Source organism: Gymnogyps californianus, chromosome 1 (genome assembly GCF_018139145.2).
Source record: "Gymnogyps californianus isolate 813 chromosome 1, ASM1813914v2, whole genome shotgun sequence".
In the NCBI taxonomy this organism is placed as follows: domain Eukaryota; kingdom Metazoa; phylum Chordata; class Aves; order Accipitriformes; family Cathartidae; genus Gymnogyps; species Gymnogyps californianus.
Genome location: NC_059471.1, coordinates 216,838,306 through 216,855,889, shown reverse-complemented (window position 1 = coordinate 216,855,889; position 17,584 = coordinate 216,838,306). Strand labels below are relative to the sequence as shown.

The 17,584-nt window shown below is 41.9% G+C and overlaps 1 protein-coding gene across 1 annotated transcript in view; it reads right to left on the bottom strand.

Moving 5' to 3' along the window:
* EXOC4 (exocyst complex component 4) overlaps positions 1–17,584 on the bottom strand; it is a 417,970-nt gene that overhangs the window by 103,558 nt on the left and 296,828 nt on the right. The window contains exon 11 of the mRNA XM_050900532.1: positions 9,058–9,277. Coding sequence (XP_050756489.1) covers positions 9,058–9,277 — 220 coding nt within the window. The remainder of the gene's footprint in view (positions 1–9,057; positions 9,278–17,584) is intronic.

The window sequence follows — 17,584 nt, the reverse complement described above, 5'->3', positions numbered from 1 at the left end:
TCTTTACCTTTCCTTTTAACAATAGATTAATCTCTTTTTTGTTCTCTGTGAGAACTAGGTGTCATATTTCAAAATGCACTTTTAAAACAGGTATAATTAAACCTCTGCGAAAGGAGGGAGGCAGAGAAATTAGCAGCAAAAGTAGTAATAAAGGCATTTTAGAGCCTGTGTGATCTGGAAGGTACTTCATCCCTCCCCCTCGCCGCACAGCTACAATTACATTCCGCAGTGGAAAAAAAAAAGTAATTATAAAAATGAACTTTTCTTCAAAAAATGAGCACGTTGTAAAAGGATTACTCCTTTGAACATCCGAGCACTTCAAAAGGAGGATGAATTAGTGCTGACAACTCAATAAAGTAGCCATCAATTATTTAAAATGCGATGGCTCTTCTCATACAGCACTTCTGATTAGGAAAACATTTCAAAAACTAGAAATTAGAGTTATTCTTCCTAAATGAAATGGGCTCAGGCTTCAAATGCAAAAAAAAAAAAAAAAGAATGTGACTTTCAATGAGCCTGGCAAGAACAGAGGAAGGTTTCTTCTCTTGAAGCCATCTATAAAGTCAGTTGCACGAGATGATTGTGTTACAGGCTGGATTTGGGATTCACGAAGCAAACCAAGCAGAGGGAAGGGAAAAAATATCTGCGCTGTTGTGACAGACAGACACAACCTTCAGCTAATGGGTGCAGAGGGAGTCAAAAAAAGCCCAATCAAGACCCCAAACTCTACCACTGCTGTGTTTCGAAAAAGCAAGAAATTAAACTTTCCTAGTGAAAAGATAGTTATGAAAGAAACTCCTGGAGGGCTGTCGGTGATGGAGCGATACGGGTCTCCTTCAAATGAAGTTCATCAGATTTTGCCTTTGTAGGTACTCACAAGTGGATGCTAAGAGCCTCCTGGACACTGCAGCTATGGTCATCCATCACAGAAACAACCCTAACGAAGTCAAAACACTGGTTTAAAATTGAAGAAACACCTAGGAAAAAAGGCAGCTGGAGGGAAAGAGGAAAGCTGGGTGAAGCGTCGCTTCTGTGGTAGCTGTATCTGAGACTTCACATCTACTTTTCGGAAGCACCCTTGGGTTAATGAGAAGGCCAGCTCTGCCTCCACATCCCGCGGACGTGCTCTCCTGCCACGGATGCTGGAGAGGTTGCTTAACGAGGTTGCAAATGAGAAATGTGCAGCTTAAGCTTTAAACAACCAGGAGGGTGGCCAAGCTAAATGGCTTCTCCTCTGGACAGAAAGATAAGAGGGGCTGTTTCTGACACCAACCATGTGGGCTCAGCCATGTGAGGCAAAATGAGGATTTATGAGCGCAATACTACTGCTGAAGGAGCCTGTTTTGGTAATTAAAATAATCAATCAAGGCCTGTGACCGAGGCTGGGGCAGATACATGTGGTTTACTCCCAACTTCTGAAAAAAAAAGACTGCAAGAAGAAAAAAATAAAAAGAAAATAACTTACAAGGAAGTTTTAGTGGTTTTACCGGTCTAGCGATTACTCAAACTGCCACTGAAAAAAGAGCCGCAAAGTCCAGGGAGAGGATGAACGCTGTAAATGCCGTGGCTGCAAAGGTCCCTTAAAAGGGTTAATCCTGCAAGATATGGATATGCTCCTCTGCATCTCACCGATGTCAGTGGGAGCTGATGTGCTCAGCATCCCGGAGGCATTCCCAGCACCACGCTGGTGCATCTCCCACAGCCTCCCTGCGTGAATTGTTGCACACTCCTGTTGACTTCTGGCCAAGCCAGAAATCATTGCATGCATGATGACTGCAGGATTTTAAAATAAAATCCTATCAAAAAGAATGGGAAAGAATGAAGCAGACTATGCATGTAGTTTCTCCCATCACCCTAAAACCTCATACTAATTCAGGAACAAAAGAAAAGGGATAAAAGCCCTACCAGCTCAATAGATACTGCATCTATGCAGACAGGATTAATCCAGAAGCTGTAAAGGGAATTGCAATGACACAGACAGGACCTGCTAGTGAGATGTCAATCTTCAAGGCCAAGAAGACAGTGATAGCTATTTTTTATTTCTTTTTCCTTTTTTTTTTTTTGCCAGGCCATCTCCAGCATGCGAGAACTGGAGTATATTTCTCTTTCTACTTCGGCTTCAGTCCCACTTATCAGACTAATGACCAGAAAAAACAGAGAGAGACAGAAAATTCAGAGGCAAAGTCAACCTCTCCTCGCCCCCTTTCCAGCTCCCAGGGTGACCGTGGGGGCTTAATGCCCCTTCTGCTTCCTTAGAGCAGCAGATCCCCGCGAATTCGCGTTGGCCATGCAGCTATCCGCCTCTCCCTCGACTGCTTGCTGCTCTTCCCATGCAGGCCAAAAACTGAGGATGCCTTTGATAGCCAGTGAAGCCAAACGGGTCTCAAGAAAGGCAGCTCTTAGAAGGTGGGATTGACAGAGTGCTAATGCAGTTCAGTCCCCGTCAGCAGATCTGTCAGAAACCATTACTTCTCTCCTGCCTGTCCACCAAAAAATCCTGCTGCAGAAAGATCAAAAGAGACAGGAGTCGGTCTGCACCCTCCAACCCACCCTGAAAACACAGGGTTTGACCCCGTTCCAGCCAGGCTTCTCAGCACCAGCAGCTCAGGAGGTTGTGCTTTTCCAACCTGAAGCTGCTGGTTCCCAAGGACGTTCAGAGCAATGGTCATCACTTTTGCTCAAACCCAGAGCTTAAGGTTGGAAATAGAGCTTTCCCAGCTCAGGTCATCTTCTAAAATAACCCAGCAGACACAACCCTGAGGAAGCAAAGTTAATGACATGAATTCACCGTGAAGTATTTGCTCTTGGACCCTAGGAATGATGTTGGCTGATGCACTACAAAGACACAGATTGAGAGATAAAGACGTGTTAGAAAGGCAGTCTTTGAATAGCAAGTTTTACCAATTAAATGAAACTCTTGAAAAAACATTTAAGATCATCTAATCAAAAGCACAATGTAATTGCTAAGAGATAGAAGACTGGGTGATATCTTTTTATTAACTGGTCTGTTTTGCCCATAACATCTTTTCATTAGACTCATTGCTACAAACCCTCCATATACACTTTCATCTCTAGTACTGTCAAGACCATTGTGGCTAGACTGACCCTAGGGAGATATATTTTAATAACACCGGAATAATTTAAATCAGGTATCAGCCATAACAAGATACCACCACAGGTAGAAGTGTGAAGGCCATAACGTGGTCACTGGATTAGTTATTCTGCTTCACACCTAATGTGCCTTACACAGATGCAAGAGCTGCACTGTGTGTAGGCTTCACATTTCCATAAATAAAAGTAATACGTGATTTAAATCAAGACTCCTGGTCTGTTCTATACATCATACATGTGACATAATAAGGAACAGCAGCCAAAAATTGTGGCTAGGAAAAAGCTTTCCAGGAGGAGAGCAGTGCAGAACTGTTGCCCAGAGGATCTCCACCTCTGGAATTTTTAAAGACTCACTGAGACAAAGCCAGAACTGACCTGATCTGGTGTTGGCCAGACTTTGGTTCTGGGCCAGAGCTTCAGGCAGATAAGACCAACTTCCAGAGGTCCCTTCCAACTAACATAATTATGATACCATGATAGTGGGTATGTGAATATTAAAAAAATGGTTATTAAAGACCTGGAAATAACAGTAACCCATCATTTATGAAGTTCAAAACTAGTCTGCGTTGGTATGGGCCAAAAATTGTGGTCATATGACAGATCCTTGTTGAGGTGAACAAAACAAGTTGGTGGTCTCAGGTAGGACCATGATCCAAGACATTTTGCACCCAGCTCTCACTGCTTTCAACCAAGACTTAGGCTTTTACTTTTCCCTGTGATGCTAATTTGTAATAGAGCATGTTCCAGGTAGAGCAGCTGTGATTTTACCAGCTCTCAAAAAGTTTGTTTAAATAGGAGAGCGGTTTTCACATGTTCTAGATAGAAACCACATGGCCAAGACCAGCTTGGTGTTGAGCCTCAGGTCACGAGAGATGGGGAATATTAGCCTGGATTCAGCGCTGAACAAACGAGGGTTATACAGCTTCTGGCCAACTCCAACGCAAGATTGCACCCACCTATGGAAGAGATACCCAGCAACTGCAGGGATTAATAGGCTACAGAGACCTCAAATGTGCGACTGTTTACTTCAGGTCAAACATGAGTCACGTCCGTGGGATGCTTTGTGCAACCTGACTTTGCTTTTCCAGATCCAGAGAGGAAGAAAATAATTCTGCCTGCAAGGCGTGCTGCTTCAATATGTCCATACGCAACTTAAAGCTGTCTCCTACTTAGGTTTCACTGAATGTGCAAGTTAAACTTGATTTTTAAAATAAATTGAAGCACTGCCATAACAGTTTGCCTAAAGCTAGCAATTGCTTTTATATAACTTAGAGCTCTACGATCAGCCTCAGTGGAGAACTTACACATCTGCAGATGACTTACACGGGAGCCTTGTAAAAGCTTCCACAAAAGGCAGTAACCACACTAAATGTTCCCCCCAGAGGAAAAATTATCTAAAGAAATATTGAAAGCAATAGGGAGATTCAGACTCCCACGGAGAGAGAATTTTGTCTCTCATTTCAAACTGAAAGAGAAGATTCAGCTAGAAATTCTGCCACGGACTCGGTGGGTCTTAGCCTCTTGACATACTGGCTGTGCAATCGAAACAGATACACCACACAAGAGATGAAAACATCTGCAAAGCACTTCATACCGTCTAAAGACATCATGTCATCGCAAAAAAAAAAGAAATATGAGGACCAGAACCACAGGTGCTGCCTCTAAAGTCACACTTGTCCCTGAATGGTAAAAACTCAATTGATCAGCCATGCCTGCTCCTTAATGGAGTTTGATTGTTGGAAGCCAGCCTGAAAAGACAACTAATTTGTTTACACTAATAAATAATAACATCCACTTGCTATCAAAGCATGCACCCATCACTACTGGTGAGCCATTTAAATGCCACTCACTGTGACCATTCTTCTTCTTAATAACCAGCAATTTGATGAGACGAAAAGATGCCAAAGCTACCAGTGATGTCTCCTTGGAAAGTCACAAGCGAGTGACTTAGTGCGTGGGATAAGCGGTGCGGGCGATGGGATAATTAGCTCCAGCAAGTCATTATCCTGCAAACAGCTGCACACTCTGACTTTTTAAGGAGTTTTTTGCTGGATTTTCAGCCAGAAAACTATCACGCCCACCATCTACACAATACTGCTATAAGAAACAACGGTCGCACTGATGCTTTAAAGGCAAAATCCTGCTCTGCTGCTATAGAGTGGAAAGATCGAAGCAACATGCACCTTTTTGTTGGATGGAGACAGGGCAACACATTTTTAAGGCCAGTATTAGTAGTGACCACCTAGCTGGAAAGATTTATCACCTCGACATGAACCGTACAAGAACAGGCTATAAGAAGCTGTCGAGCTGCTTGTAGCCTAATTTAGTATTGATTTAAACAATTACAGCCTGAAGTTTAATGCAGAATAATTTTGAGACAAATTAGTTTCATGGTTATTCAGTCACTCTTAAAAGGTAAAGGATTTACAATATTTTACATTTAAGGACGGAAGAATGGAAAACAAGACCATCCTCCCAGTCACATGTAATATTTACAAGGGGCACCTACAATTTTTTTTTTTAAAGCATAATCTGTACAGAAATGGATGATTCATCTGTGAGGACATGATGGCATAGGATGCCAGAAAACCTCTTATCTATAAGCCAATTCAGTTCAAATATGTGCTGATAGTTAACAAAAAGCAGCTATTATCAGCTTGTGCAGTGGGAACTGATAAATTCTTGAGTCGTGTTCAAATCACAGCGCCGGCTCCTGCCACAGAAGCTTCAGAAAGATCTTCAGGATAGAAAGGAGTGGGATGGTTGAACCACGAACCCCTCCACGAATGACACAAGGCAGGAAAAAGTAACACAGCGCTGGGACAGAGGTGCAAGGCTCATTCACGCTACACACTATATTTTCATCGTACCCATGAGGTGATGAGGGCAAAGATTTCAGGCTCCAGCACTGTCAATGCAGAAATAGCCTTTTTTTTCTTTTAATGTAAAATCAATAAAATTATTTTAGGGAGCTATTTGGATGACTTGGTTCAAAGAGGCAGCAATTTTTCTTCTCTTTCACAAAATTACCCTTCTATAATGTCGGGAACAGGCAGACCTTCTGACCATGTACATTTTGACCAAGAATAATTCCAGTTCAAAATTATTTCCATCCATCATGAGAAACAAATTATAGGAACTGGACGAGAAAATTCCAAGCCATTCCGACTCTTCAACCCCAAATGAACTTTAAGAAAATATATTGATATTATAGAACACATTTTCATGGCTACAAATGAAGCCACAATCCACAAAAATACATTATCACATTAAGAATCCAAAACAAATTTGTAAGGTTAACAACCTCCACGGTCCTGCTCCAAAGCTTGCGTGTTAATATTACCAGAAAGTATTTTCAGCTCTCAGTAAGGTCAGACGCCTGCTCAGGCTGAGTTTGGGTTCTCACTCAGTTTAATTCTCATACGACAAAACAAAAGAAAGGCAAACAATACAACACAGGATATACCTAGCTATTTCCAGATCTCTCAAAATGAACTTCAAATAACATCTTCAACGGACTCCTCAGACCGTGAATAAGTAGAATTCTGCTTTCTGTTGTAACTCATAGTTTCAATCTTCAGATACTTTTCCTGTTGTGGAAGCCAAAACTGCCCTAAAATTGATTTTTTTCAACCCTATTCTGAAAATCGAGTCTTGGAAGACTTCTACGTGTGTCACAGATCTGGCATATTTCTTTTTTCCTAGGCACTCGCAATGGTGAGGAGTTACCAGCAGTGCAGATAACTGCAAAATGAGGGTGTACTTTGTCATTTCTTCCCCAACGCAGCCCCTCTCTGCTGCGCTCCTGCCATCCCCGCTCAGCCAATGCATTTGGGTTCTTGATCTACAAAACCCCTTCTGCTCTCATTAAAGTTGTTTTCAATACTCTGCTCTTGTTTCATGGCCGTTCCTGCTGCATTTTTACTATTACTACATCTTACACCTGATCGGCACTACTTTTGCAGCGCCAAGGGAAAAAAAAAGACTAACACCATCAAATCCACCTTCAGCTCACGAGAGGGCTCAACATGAGATATTCAGACATAACCCGCTCTTGGAGCAACGCCCCGTTCTCATCTTATGTCGTGTGCGCCCAGTGAACACTGAGGCTGAAACAATTTTTATGTTGGTAATTATTTACAATGGGTTGTATTCTTCCACTTTTTGGTTTGGATAACTGAGTTTGTGAGAAGGCTGGTAAAGCTGTACCTTGGGAAGGAAATAGTTCAGGGATGCTATGCTGCTCCAAAACATCATTTTAACTCCTGGAGATTTTCTAAACCATGCAAAGAGACTTTTGGCCCCCTTCTAAGGAAGCTGTTCCCCTCTAAAGACTTCTGAAAACTCTCCACTGAAATCTAATTTTGCTTTGCCTCTGAAAGAACCATCCCGTACCTGCAGCACCCAGACAGGCATAGTGTTAGTAACCATTAATACGTGCAAAAATCCTAGTGATTTCCCCCAAATAATAACAATAATAATAGTTATTACTGTTATTATATATCATTATAATATACACGTTTTACAGTTATAAACAAAGATAAAAAGTGGCCATATAAACCTTGGGAGATGCGTGCTACTTCCTAAAAACTTTGCAAATATTATTCATCCCTGAAGAGATGATTTTACAGGTAAGAGGGGATAACTTAAAAAGATTAAAAGAGCTTGACCCAAATCCCAGCAAGAGTCAGAGCTGACAGTCAGTTCATTCCTTTCTGTCCCACGCAAGACGTATAATTCAGAATTTTTGGGCAGGTTTCCATACTGTCCTGTTACCCATGTAGTTGGGATGAGAACTGCGCTTGTTGCTATTATCACTACTCCACATTAGAGTTCAAAGAAGCTGTTTCAAAAGAGACTTCTCATATAAATACTCTAACCTCAAAGCCAAATCTCTCAAATCTCTCTTACGTGGCTGAGGAAGCAATACAGCTGCCTTGCTGCAACAGCATCACATCAATCACAAACACGCTGCACTTGGGAGGCAGCAGACCTCATCTTTGCTCCTCCTGGTAGTTTGGCGCATGTATTTAGTCCGATCGCATGGTTCTGTGATTTGCAAGTGTCCCCAGAACTTCTAAGGGAGACACGCATTATTGAAAATCTTGAAAATAAACTTCTACGGTACTGGTTTAAGAAAGCTGGCAACAATTTGTCGTGATAGCTACAAGGTGCTTTAAAAATGGCACGTGCCAGGCAAGATGCAAAGATGCCGTTACCTTGACATATGTAGCAGGAGAGACATACCCTCTTGCACAAGCAAAACATAAGAGCCCGTGTATAGCTACATACCTGCATACAGAGATCAGAAGAGGAAAGACTATACTAGCAGTGACACTGGAATAGATGGTAGTTACAGACAACGTTGAGACAAATTTTGTGGGTCAGAGCATCCTAGAATCATAGAACAGTTTGAGTTGGAAGGGACCTTAAAGATCATCTAGTTCCAACCCCCCTGCCATGGGCAGGGACACCTTCCACTAGACCAGCTTGCTCAAAGCCCCATCCAACCTGGCCTTGAACACTGCCAGGGAGGGGGCATCCACAGCCTCTCTGGGCAACCTGTGCCAGTGCCTCACCGCCCTCACAGTGAAGAACTTCTTCCTTACATCTGATCTAAATCTGCCCTCTTTCAGTTTAAAGCCATTACCCCTTGTCCTATCACTACACGCCCTTGTAAAAAGTCCCTCTCCAGCTTTCCTGTAGGCCCCTTTAGGTACTGGAAGGCTGCTGGAAGGTCTCCCTGGAGCCTTCTCTTCTCCAGGCTGAACAACCCCAACTCTCTCAGCCTGTCCTCATAGGAGAGGTGCTCCAGCCCCCTGATCATCTTCGTGGCCCTCCTGGCCTCGCTCAAGCAGGTCCACGTCTTTCCCCTTTGGATATATAGCCAGGTCATGGCTAGACATGGACAGTAAGGGATGTATTGGCGGTTCACTCAGCTCCTACCTGCAGAAGAGGCCGCTGCACACCTAGGATCTTCATGGTATCCGCATTAGCCAATATTTTCAGGGGATCAGATGCCTTCGTGACGCCTTCGATCTCTTTATTGATCTCAGCCAGGACCTGATTGAGGAAGATGTTCTTGATGTACATGGTGAGGAACTCGCGGAGTGGACACTGCTTGGTTGGGCCAAGCTCCATGGCGTGCTCTATCTCCTGGATAAATCTGGAAAACAGAAGGGGAAGAAGGCAATGTAGTTAAACCATCTAGTTAGTCTAAATGTGTTAGGGCTGCCTTTGCCATTCCTACATCTCAGAGCCAAATACCAGCAGTGGGGGAATGACTACAGACTGTGCTGACATGAGGCATGAAGAGTAGAAAAGGTCTAGAAGGTAGCCTTCAAAAAAAAATACATTAAATGCCAGCAGCTGGTGAGACAAAGACTCAACGGCTGGAGAAGAATAGGCAAAATGGGGAATTGGTGAAAATCCACAACCTGGGCACGATTTGTGTTTATCTGTCCAAAAATCACCGACTGCTCTATTTGAGACATACTGGAAAGACGTCTTTTTAAAAATAAAACCCCCATAAAAAAATTCAGGATGCCAGAAATCCCTTTGAAAAGGCAAACTTCCTTCTGGGGTTGGTCACTCGATTCCCACAGGCAAGTTCCCCATCTCTAAACTGAAAAGCAGTATATTCCAGCTCCAAGTCTAGAGATACCACTGAAAAAAGCAATGCATAAGTACTATGCTGCTATCATACTGCATTATGTATGTCTGTATTATGCTATATTTTTATTATGCGTTATTGTTTCATCCTAGGATCTCATTCCTGCGTACACAGAACGGCATGCCGATTCTGGGAATATTTTAACACAGAATGTTCGCCATCTCCTCCTGCAAAATATCTTTTTCTCAGTGATGCCATCTGTTTAACACATAGGAGTTTCTTCTAGAAATTACCTAGTCATTTTTTTAACTTACATCCGAGGCATTGAAATTAGTCTTCCTTTCAAAATTGTATGTATCAAAATAATTAGGAATTGAGTATCAGGAGTCATAATGGATTGAGACATGCTGTCCAAAGGGGAGAAACGTGTATGGTGTTTACACAGCCGTCTTCATCGATGCACACACGTGCCTCAAAATCATTTATATTTTAATCCCACTCCTGGACAGGCTGGGATTGTTTTTATCTTTGTTTTACACAGCAGCAGCAGAAGCAAGTGTTTGACCTTGGATCTCCCAATATACGTAGCAACACCCTCTGCACCCTGAAAGCCACCTCTTCTTCACTAGGAAAGACTTTTTTTGCATGAGACATCTCTAACAGGTCCAGCGCGGTTAGCATTTATTAGAGATGCCTTACCGCTAACCATTTTCCCAAACACTTCAACGAGGTCTGCTTAATTGTCCCTAATTTTCTACCTCCACGTTCAGCACTCCAGAGGAGGCAGCTTCCCTTCAGAGGACTGACTGAGGAGCTCCTGTCAATTTTAGCAGCATGATTTCTTTCGAATCTGAACAATTTGCTCCCTAAAGCCTCTGCGGTGTTGACTCCATCAGTCTAGAGTGACACATTTGGGCTGATGCAGCTATTGCTTCCGCGGGGGGACCCATTCGCAGTTAAGTTTGAAGACTGCCTCTCCAAAGAGAGATGCTGCACGGAGAGATGTGCAAAGGATGGCAGTTTTATTCCCTGGCTTTCACAGATCGATAATGTGAATCGGCTTTATCAAACAGGGAAACAGCGGAGTCATTCGGGAAGAGAGCAGAGAGACCACCACCGAGCTTATCTCTGAAATAACAGACCTAACGTCACCAGCTTCGAGTGACAACTGCTGATGTCCTTAAGGGAACACTGTCAAGGTTGATGGGACCACATTAAACTAACTTACCGTATCTTTTCATGTCTGCCAATAAATTTGCCACTCTTTCTTTATAAGCTTATTTACACAGCACTTTTGATGCATAGAACTCACAAAAAAATGTGAATTAACTCTTACAATACCCGCACCATGCAGCCAAATACCGTTATACCTCTTCCAGATGGGAAAGGAGGGGCAGAGCAGCTTGAATTTGAAACGAGCAACTTTCAGTAAAGTGAAGGGAACAACTTTTCAACACTTTTAAAATCCAGCACATGCTTAAAAATGGCTAAACGAACATAAATGGAAGAAAACTTTTAGAGGGAGAACGGCCACGTCCAAACTAGCAGCAAACTATTAGAGCTCAGATGTGCTGACCTACGGCAACTCCTTATCCCACAATAGCTTGATGGTGTTTCTAAGTGTTTCCTATAGTAGAGACTAAATTGCTTGTGCGAGGCCGTAGCAAAGGTCAGTGCTAGCAAAAGGTATAATCAAGAATTTTTGTTTCTCAGTACCTGGCACTAATCACCATTTCAGATCTCTTCTAAAGACCCGTGCCTTAATCTCCAGCAAACTTTACCTTGATTAGAGAACTGAGTCCTGGTGGTTGACATGTTCTAATAGTCTTTAATTTCTTGGCATAGACAGGACAACAGTGGTTCACTTAATACTGGTAAGAATCAAAAATATATCCCTATTTTACTTGATACGAACCACAAAGTAATCACAGATTATGAGAAAGCTGCTAGATAGCAATGTCTCTGCGAGAGGGGATTTTATGAGTGCTCAGCAACACTTGTGATAAAGAACAAATGGTCAAGAGCTTAGGAAAGCAGATTTAAACTCGAGATCAGGAAAAAGTTATTAAGACTGAAACTGTGCACTGCATGGAGGACTAGAGGATATGGATGAGAGACCTTAAGTTTGAATGTTCAAGGATAGCTTGATTAAATGATAATGGTAATAAAACCCAGACAATTTCTGAAGTCTTCATTTAATCAAAAGATCTCTACCAAAGGAAATGGAAGTACAGAAAAGGTAAAGAAAAACGTAGTATGGATGTCAGAGCATGTCTTACAGTAGGAAGCAGCCCTAAGAGTTCATAAATTTGATACTCCAATGATACATTACCACTTAGTACAGCCTAAAAGAAGGACAACTGGGATCCAATTTGCTATGATCTGCTCCAGTTCCAAGATGACCTCATCATGTTTTCACCAGCCAGGATGAGTCCCACATCTGCTCTGCAAATGGAGCCCCCGAGGCAGCCACTGTGCAGCTCCAACCTTCATCCCACCAAGAGGAAAACCCCACTGAGCACGTGGCCGGTGCGCCCAAGCAAGCATCACAAGGCTCCAGATATAGATGTACGGCAGATTTGCACCAAGAATCCTTCTAGCACATTACATTGCAACAGTGATGCACCCTATGTGTTCTGTATTGGGAGGATTATTCAGAATGCCATTAAGAACAGATTAATCTAATGGAAAACATTGATTTTATGTATTCCTTAAGAGAATTAAGGATGCAAAGTCAAACACTGACAAGTTTCACATTTGGAAAAGCAAGGATTGGAGTCGCTTGTGTCACCTTAATTTGGCCTGCTGTGCATGACATCATGGTATAATTTTTAATTACACAATGGGACCGTATTGCTCTTATCAGCAGATCCTTGTCCTGTCCTAGGAACAGGATGGTCGGTGTTCAGACAGTGAATGTCACAGCGTTGGGACTTCGCAACTCTCTGCCGCATGACTGGAGCAACACGCAGCAGCAGCCGATTGTCACCTGCATGGATCACTGTGACACCAAGTGAGACACTTCTGCCACAAAGTCCCACGGGGCTGTCTGCACCGCTTCCAAGCTTCCTTCTTCCTTCCTTCTCATTTCTTCATATGACTCCTGTTTGTGGGAATTCGGCCACCAGTTCTCTTTATTTTCCTTGGCTCCCAATCCCACTCGTTCATCCTGCATTTATCCTCTCTTCTTGGCACTTACATCAGGAAGCATCCTCCTCCAGGCAGCTGGAGCCCAACAGGTATGGGAGCCCAAAAAACACTGCGAGGGGAGGCACTCCTTGGCTCAGGAACCAGCACCTTTGCAAGGTCCTTGCCCTTGACTTGATCCTGGTAGCTATGGGCAGAATTGTGCCCATAAGGAACTTTAGCTGCTACGAACTGGAAGCCTCTTACGAGAGCGTGAGCACTGCACTTCTTCAAAGGTGTAAAACTAAGCCAAATTTTGGTGTAATTTCAGAGGAATGGCAAAAGGCGCACCCTCTACACAACAGTTCTTCTTACTGAGAAATGTGAAGATGCAAATTCGCAGCCAAAGAAAAGGTCACCAGAATTTGCCAACATGTACAATGTATTTCTTCTTATTATTCTCAGAAAGAACAAGTATTTTAGACACGTTTTTCTAAAAAAAAATCTAGCCCCAGTTGGCAATTAAAGACTAGCCAAATTACAAAAAACTGAAAACGAAGTTTTTGAAATGGGAAGTATTGGGTGACATTAAAGACCTAACAGATATTCTCTATTTTTTGCTTGGCAGACACATACACATACATTCACAGTCACACACTGTGCTATTTATTTATTTAAATTTCAAATACTGCTTGTTAACTTATTCAAACATAATTCAGTCTTTATAAAGAAAAAAATGTTTTAACAGCATCTAAAAAAAATATCCTAAGAGTACTTTCCAAAAACGTTCCCGTGTTACTCATCCAAGCTATCCATGTAACTATTAAGATGTCAAAAAAGCAGTTTGACCCATGGCTATCCCAGAGATCAACGTTTATGTCTGTGTGTGAACCAGCATATATGGTCAGAAATCACATTTTGGTCAACGATACGCTTATATAAAACACGTAAAAATCAAAGTGGAGAAAACTTTTTGACATTTGAATAAAGCGGAGCACCAGGGAAGTTAGGTCTGGACATGATTCTTCAAATTGGTTTTGGACATACCTGCACGTGCGTAGATGCAAATGACCAAAAAACCCTCGATCAAAAAACATTACGATGGTGAAAGGCTGTGTCACTGAGCCCTTTTATACCCTACTATTTTCTTTTTACTCTCCAAAGAGGGAGATTTGAGATACAGCTCACTGTAAAAACAGGCCATAAAGATGGCCTTGGAGGAACAGCTTTGATTCATTTTCCATTTGCTTCGATTATTCTACTCAAAAAAGAACCATTCAGTTGTAATTTAGTAGGGTTTCTGAAACAGTATCAACAACCACATTGAAAATCATCTCTCAGCGGCACACAAAAACTGAAGAAAAACCTATAAAGGATAACACGCCGTGGGGTGTATTCTCTAAATGCGAGAGAATGAGCCACGTGGCACATTCAGGATAGAAAATTCCCCTAGCGCTGAGCAATAACACTTACTTAACGTAACCGCCGTGTATGTCAGACCTGCAAAATGCAAAAATGCTTTCTCTGAATAAAAATGCAGAGTGAGGTGTGTCACCAGATTTTGGATAATGGTCACTGTAGACAGCCCTGGAAATTGTCCTAAAAAGGCTCGTAGGGATGTCACTGCTCTGAAGGACACTTTTAAGAGATGTCTGGCCAGGATGGAGTTCTTCAAGAGAGCAGCCGGGGGAAAAAATACAAATCTGCATCTTATTCTGAATTCAGAACCTGCATTTTCAAAATGATGCACAATTTTTAACTTGCTTTATCCTCCTCTGAAAGCATTTGAGGTGATTTGCGGCTGCAATTAAGCATTCCCCTTAGACAGAAAAGCACTTTCAGTAAAATGAAGTATCTTTTTGTAAATGACAGTCATTTGGATTAAAAAAGAAAAAAAAGGCAAACCATTTCAGAAAATTTAATTCATTCTAACTCACAACTTAATTGGCTATGAGGACTGTCTTACCTAGGCTGAAAGTGTGTAATAAAACCCATAAAACCTAAAAAAGCTACATGGATTGATTTAGAAACCTACAACTCTCACCTTCCCAAGGCTTTCTTCTGTCTTCTTGTTATCAGATGTCTTCTAAAATATCATTAAAAGAAACTGAAGACATGTCATTGAAAGTGCATAACATCAACTAGTCCTTTTCTTAATGATGATGATAATATTATCTGAAATTCCCTCCTCAAACAAACGAATGACAGCAAAAAAAAAAAAAATTCTGAAACCTTATTAAGAAAATTTTTACAGACATTCAGCCCAAAATTTACATTTCAGCTTGTTTCATTTTTGTATGATCCTAAACTGTTCTTTTCCCTCTATCTTAGTCATAAAATGTCCAAGTGCCTGGAATGAACCTTTTAGTGAGCTTACACAAAGCAAGGAAATATTAAGGAAACATCAGAAATCCTTTGAACTGGATACTGGTTACCGACACAACGGCAAATCCCAAACTGGTTGTTCAGACTCGAGGAAATTAGAGATGAAATATCCAAGACTATAGGTTCTTGAAGGTTTGAAGACACATTCAAACCAAGAGAGACACCTGGAAGATCCCAGATTGTCCATTACTCATCCAGAAAGTCTTCTCACCTCAAAAGCTGGCGTTTTGGGAGAGGGTCAACAGAAGGGACAGCCAAAGATGATGTTCTCCTGCCAAGCTCCTTGATAACGAACAAGGTACGGCTCTGATTCCTAATTTACCACCCTTGCGATAACGTGACCAGGCAAAGAGGCTATTTCAACAACTATGTGCAACCAGACTGTTAAGTATTTCAGCATATTCAGTTTACATAATGATCTAGTTGGAATAAAACCTACTTCTCATCCGTCCCACACTCTGACTCCTCTCTCCTCTGCCAAAGTGAGACCTAGCGATGCTCCCGTACCAAAAGGTACTGACCATTGCAGACGTGCAGAACACAATAAACACAATTAAATTAAAAAAATTCACCGCAGCACATAGACCAGAGATCGTTTGTTACTGAAGACCAATCAAATAGGTATTAAAGTAACAGAAAACACATTATTTTGCATAAAAACTTGACTACAAAGAATAATTTTGGTTACATTATCAGTTACCCCAGGATTGGTATTTCACTGAGGAACACGCTACTGATAAATATTGTGGTTATATGCAAGATAATAGAGCTGCTTCTGTACGAAGTCAGTCCAAAGGGAGCTGTATGCAGGGGATAACAGCAGGAATAAAGGTTTAAGCTCTTCTCTAGGTGACCCAAAATGTGAATAAAATTATAATTATCATAAAAAAGTGTAAACAGCTCTGGGACATTCAATGGAGATTTAGCTACGCTAAGTGCATTTAAAATCGTAGCAAAACCAGACAAAAACCCAGCAAATATCAGACAAAAAGCATTAATTTTCTGCTATTTTGAAATATTATATAGCCTAGAAAACATCCAGGAAGGTAACGACTATGGAAAATGACTACCGTTAACAGAAAACACCAAATTTGGGGCATTTTTCACTAAAATATTAGGGCTTCAGCTTAACACAAGTAACTGGCAGTACCAGCCAGCCTGGTGTCCGCAACACCAAGCAGAGTGTGATGGGCTCCTCCGGGCAAATGGCCAGATTCTACTGTCAGTCCCCATCACTTCAGTCCCTATACAAACATTAATCCCCAATCAAAAAAAGCTCGACTACTTGATATAGCTCTTTTGGTTAGTGTAAAGGCTTCTGAGTATGTCCCCATTGAGCTGACAGCTTTAGCGCTGGAAGATGAAAGAGTCCAGAACTTCTTTTTTTAACAGTAGATAAAAAAATACGAGCTTTAAAGAATTGATTTCTGTGTTGTAGTTGCTCATCCATGAGACTGAGGTAAGAAATACCTCCTTCCCATTGCCTCTGAGGTACTACAAACACCACACACACTCAGAAAAAAGTTAAATTATAATTTAGCTATCATTTTGTGCTAAAAATATTGCTTATTTAATGCTCATCTATCACCTGAAGAACACAACTTTCTGAGTTAGTGCAGCTATCTCAGGACAGACGAGGTGCAATTCCTTCTGATGTCTCCAGAGGGGAATATTGGCTAGTATTTGGACCACAAGATGTAGAGCCGGAACTAATTAGATCTAAAGCTTCATAATGTATAGAAATGCATATCTCATACCCTACAGCTCAGATGCTTCTCACCCAGCCAGAACCACAAGCAGCAGCAGCAGAACCACAGTGGATTTTTGTTGGGGAGGTTGAACCTTGGAGGCAAATTTTAATATGCTAATTACAACCTTTTCAACTGCATAATTTGAACCGCACCCCACATTTCCATTCCTCTCCTTATAGCATCAAAGCTGCTTTCATTTGCTTTTGGGGTTGCTGTTGTAGCTGAACATCTTCATTAACACCCACCAGCAAGGGCACGAATGAAAACATCCTTCTGCTCCGATCCAGCTGAGCAGAGGTGATGCGGGTGCACTGCCGCAAAGCCTCTTCCTCGCTTTGCATTTTCATCTTGTCAGAGGTAAATCTCATCTGCAGGAGTAAATGATTTCCTTAACGAAGCTGGCACAAGGTAATTCATGCATCGCAGACGTTAGCAAGAGCCCACCCGATGGAAGGTTTCTGGCGTGGCGGTTGGACTGATGCTCACATCTCATGGCCTCTACCCTCTCATCTCTTGTGAGGGCAGGAGCGAGCTTCAGGAATCAGCTGCATTTCCATCCGCTGCCAAACCTCAGCTAATAGCCAGGCGCGATTTTTCC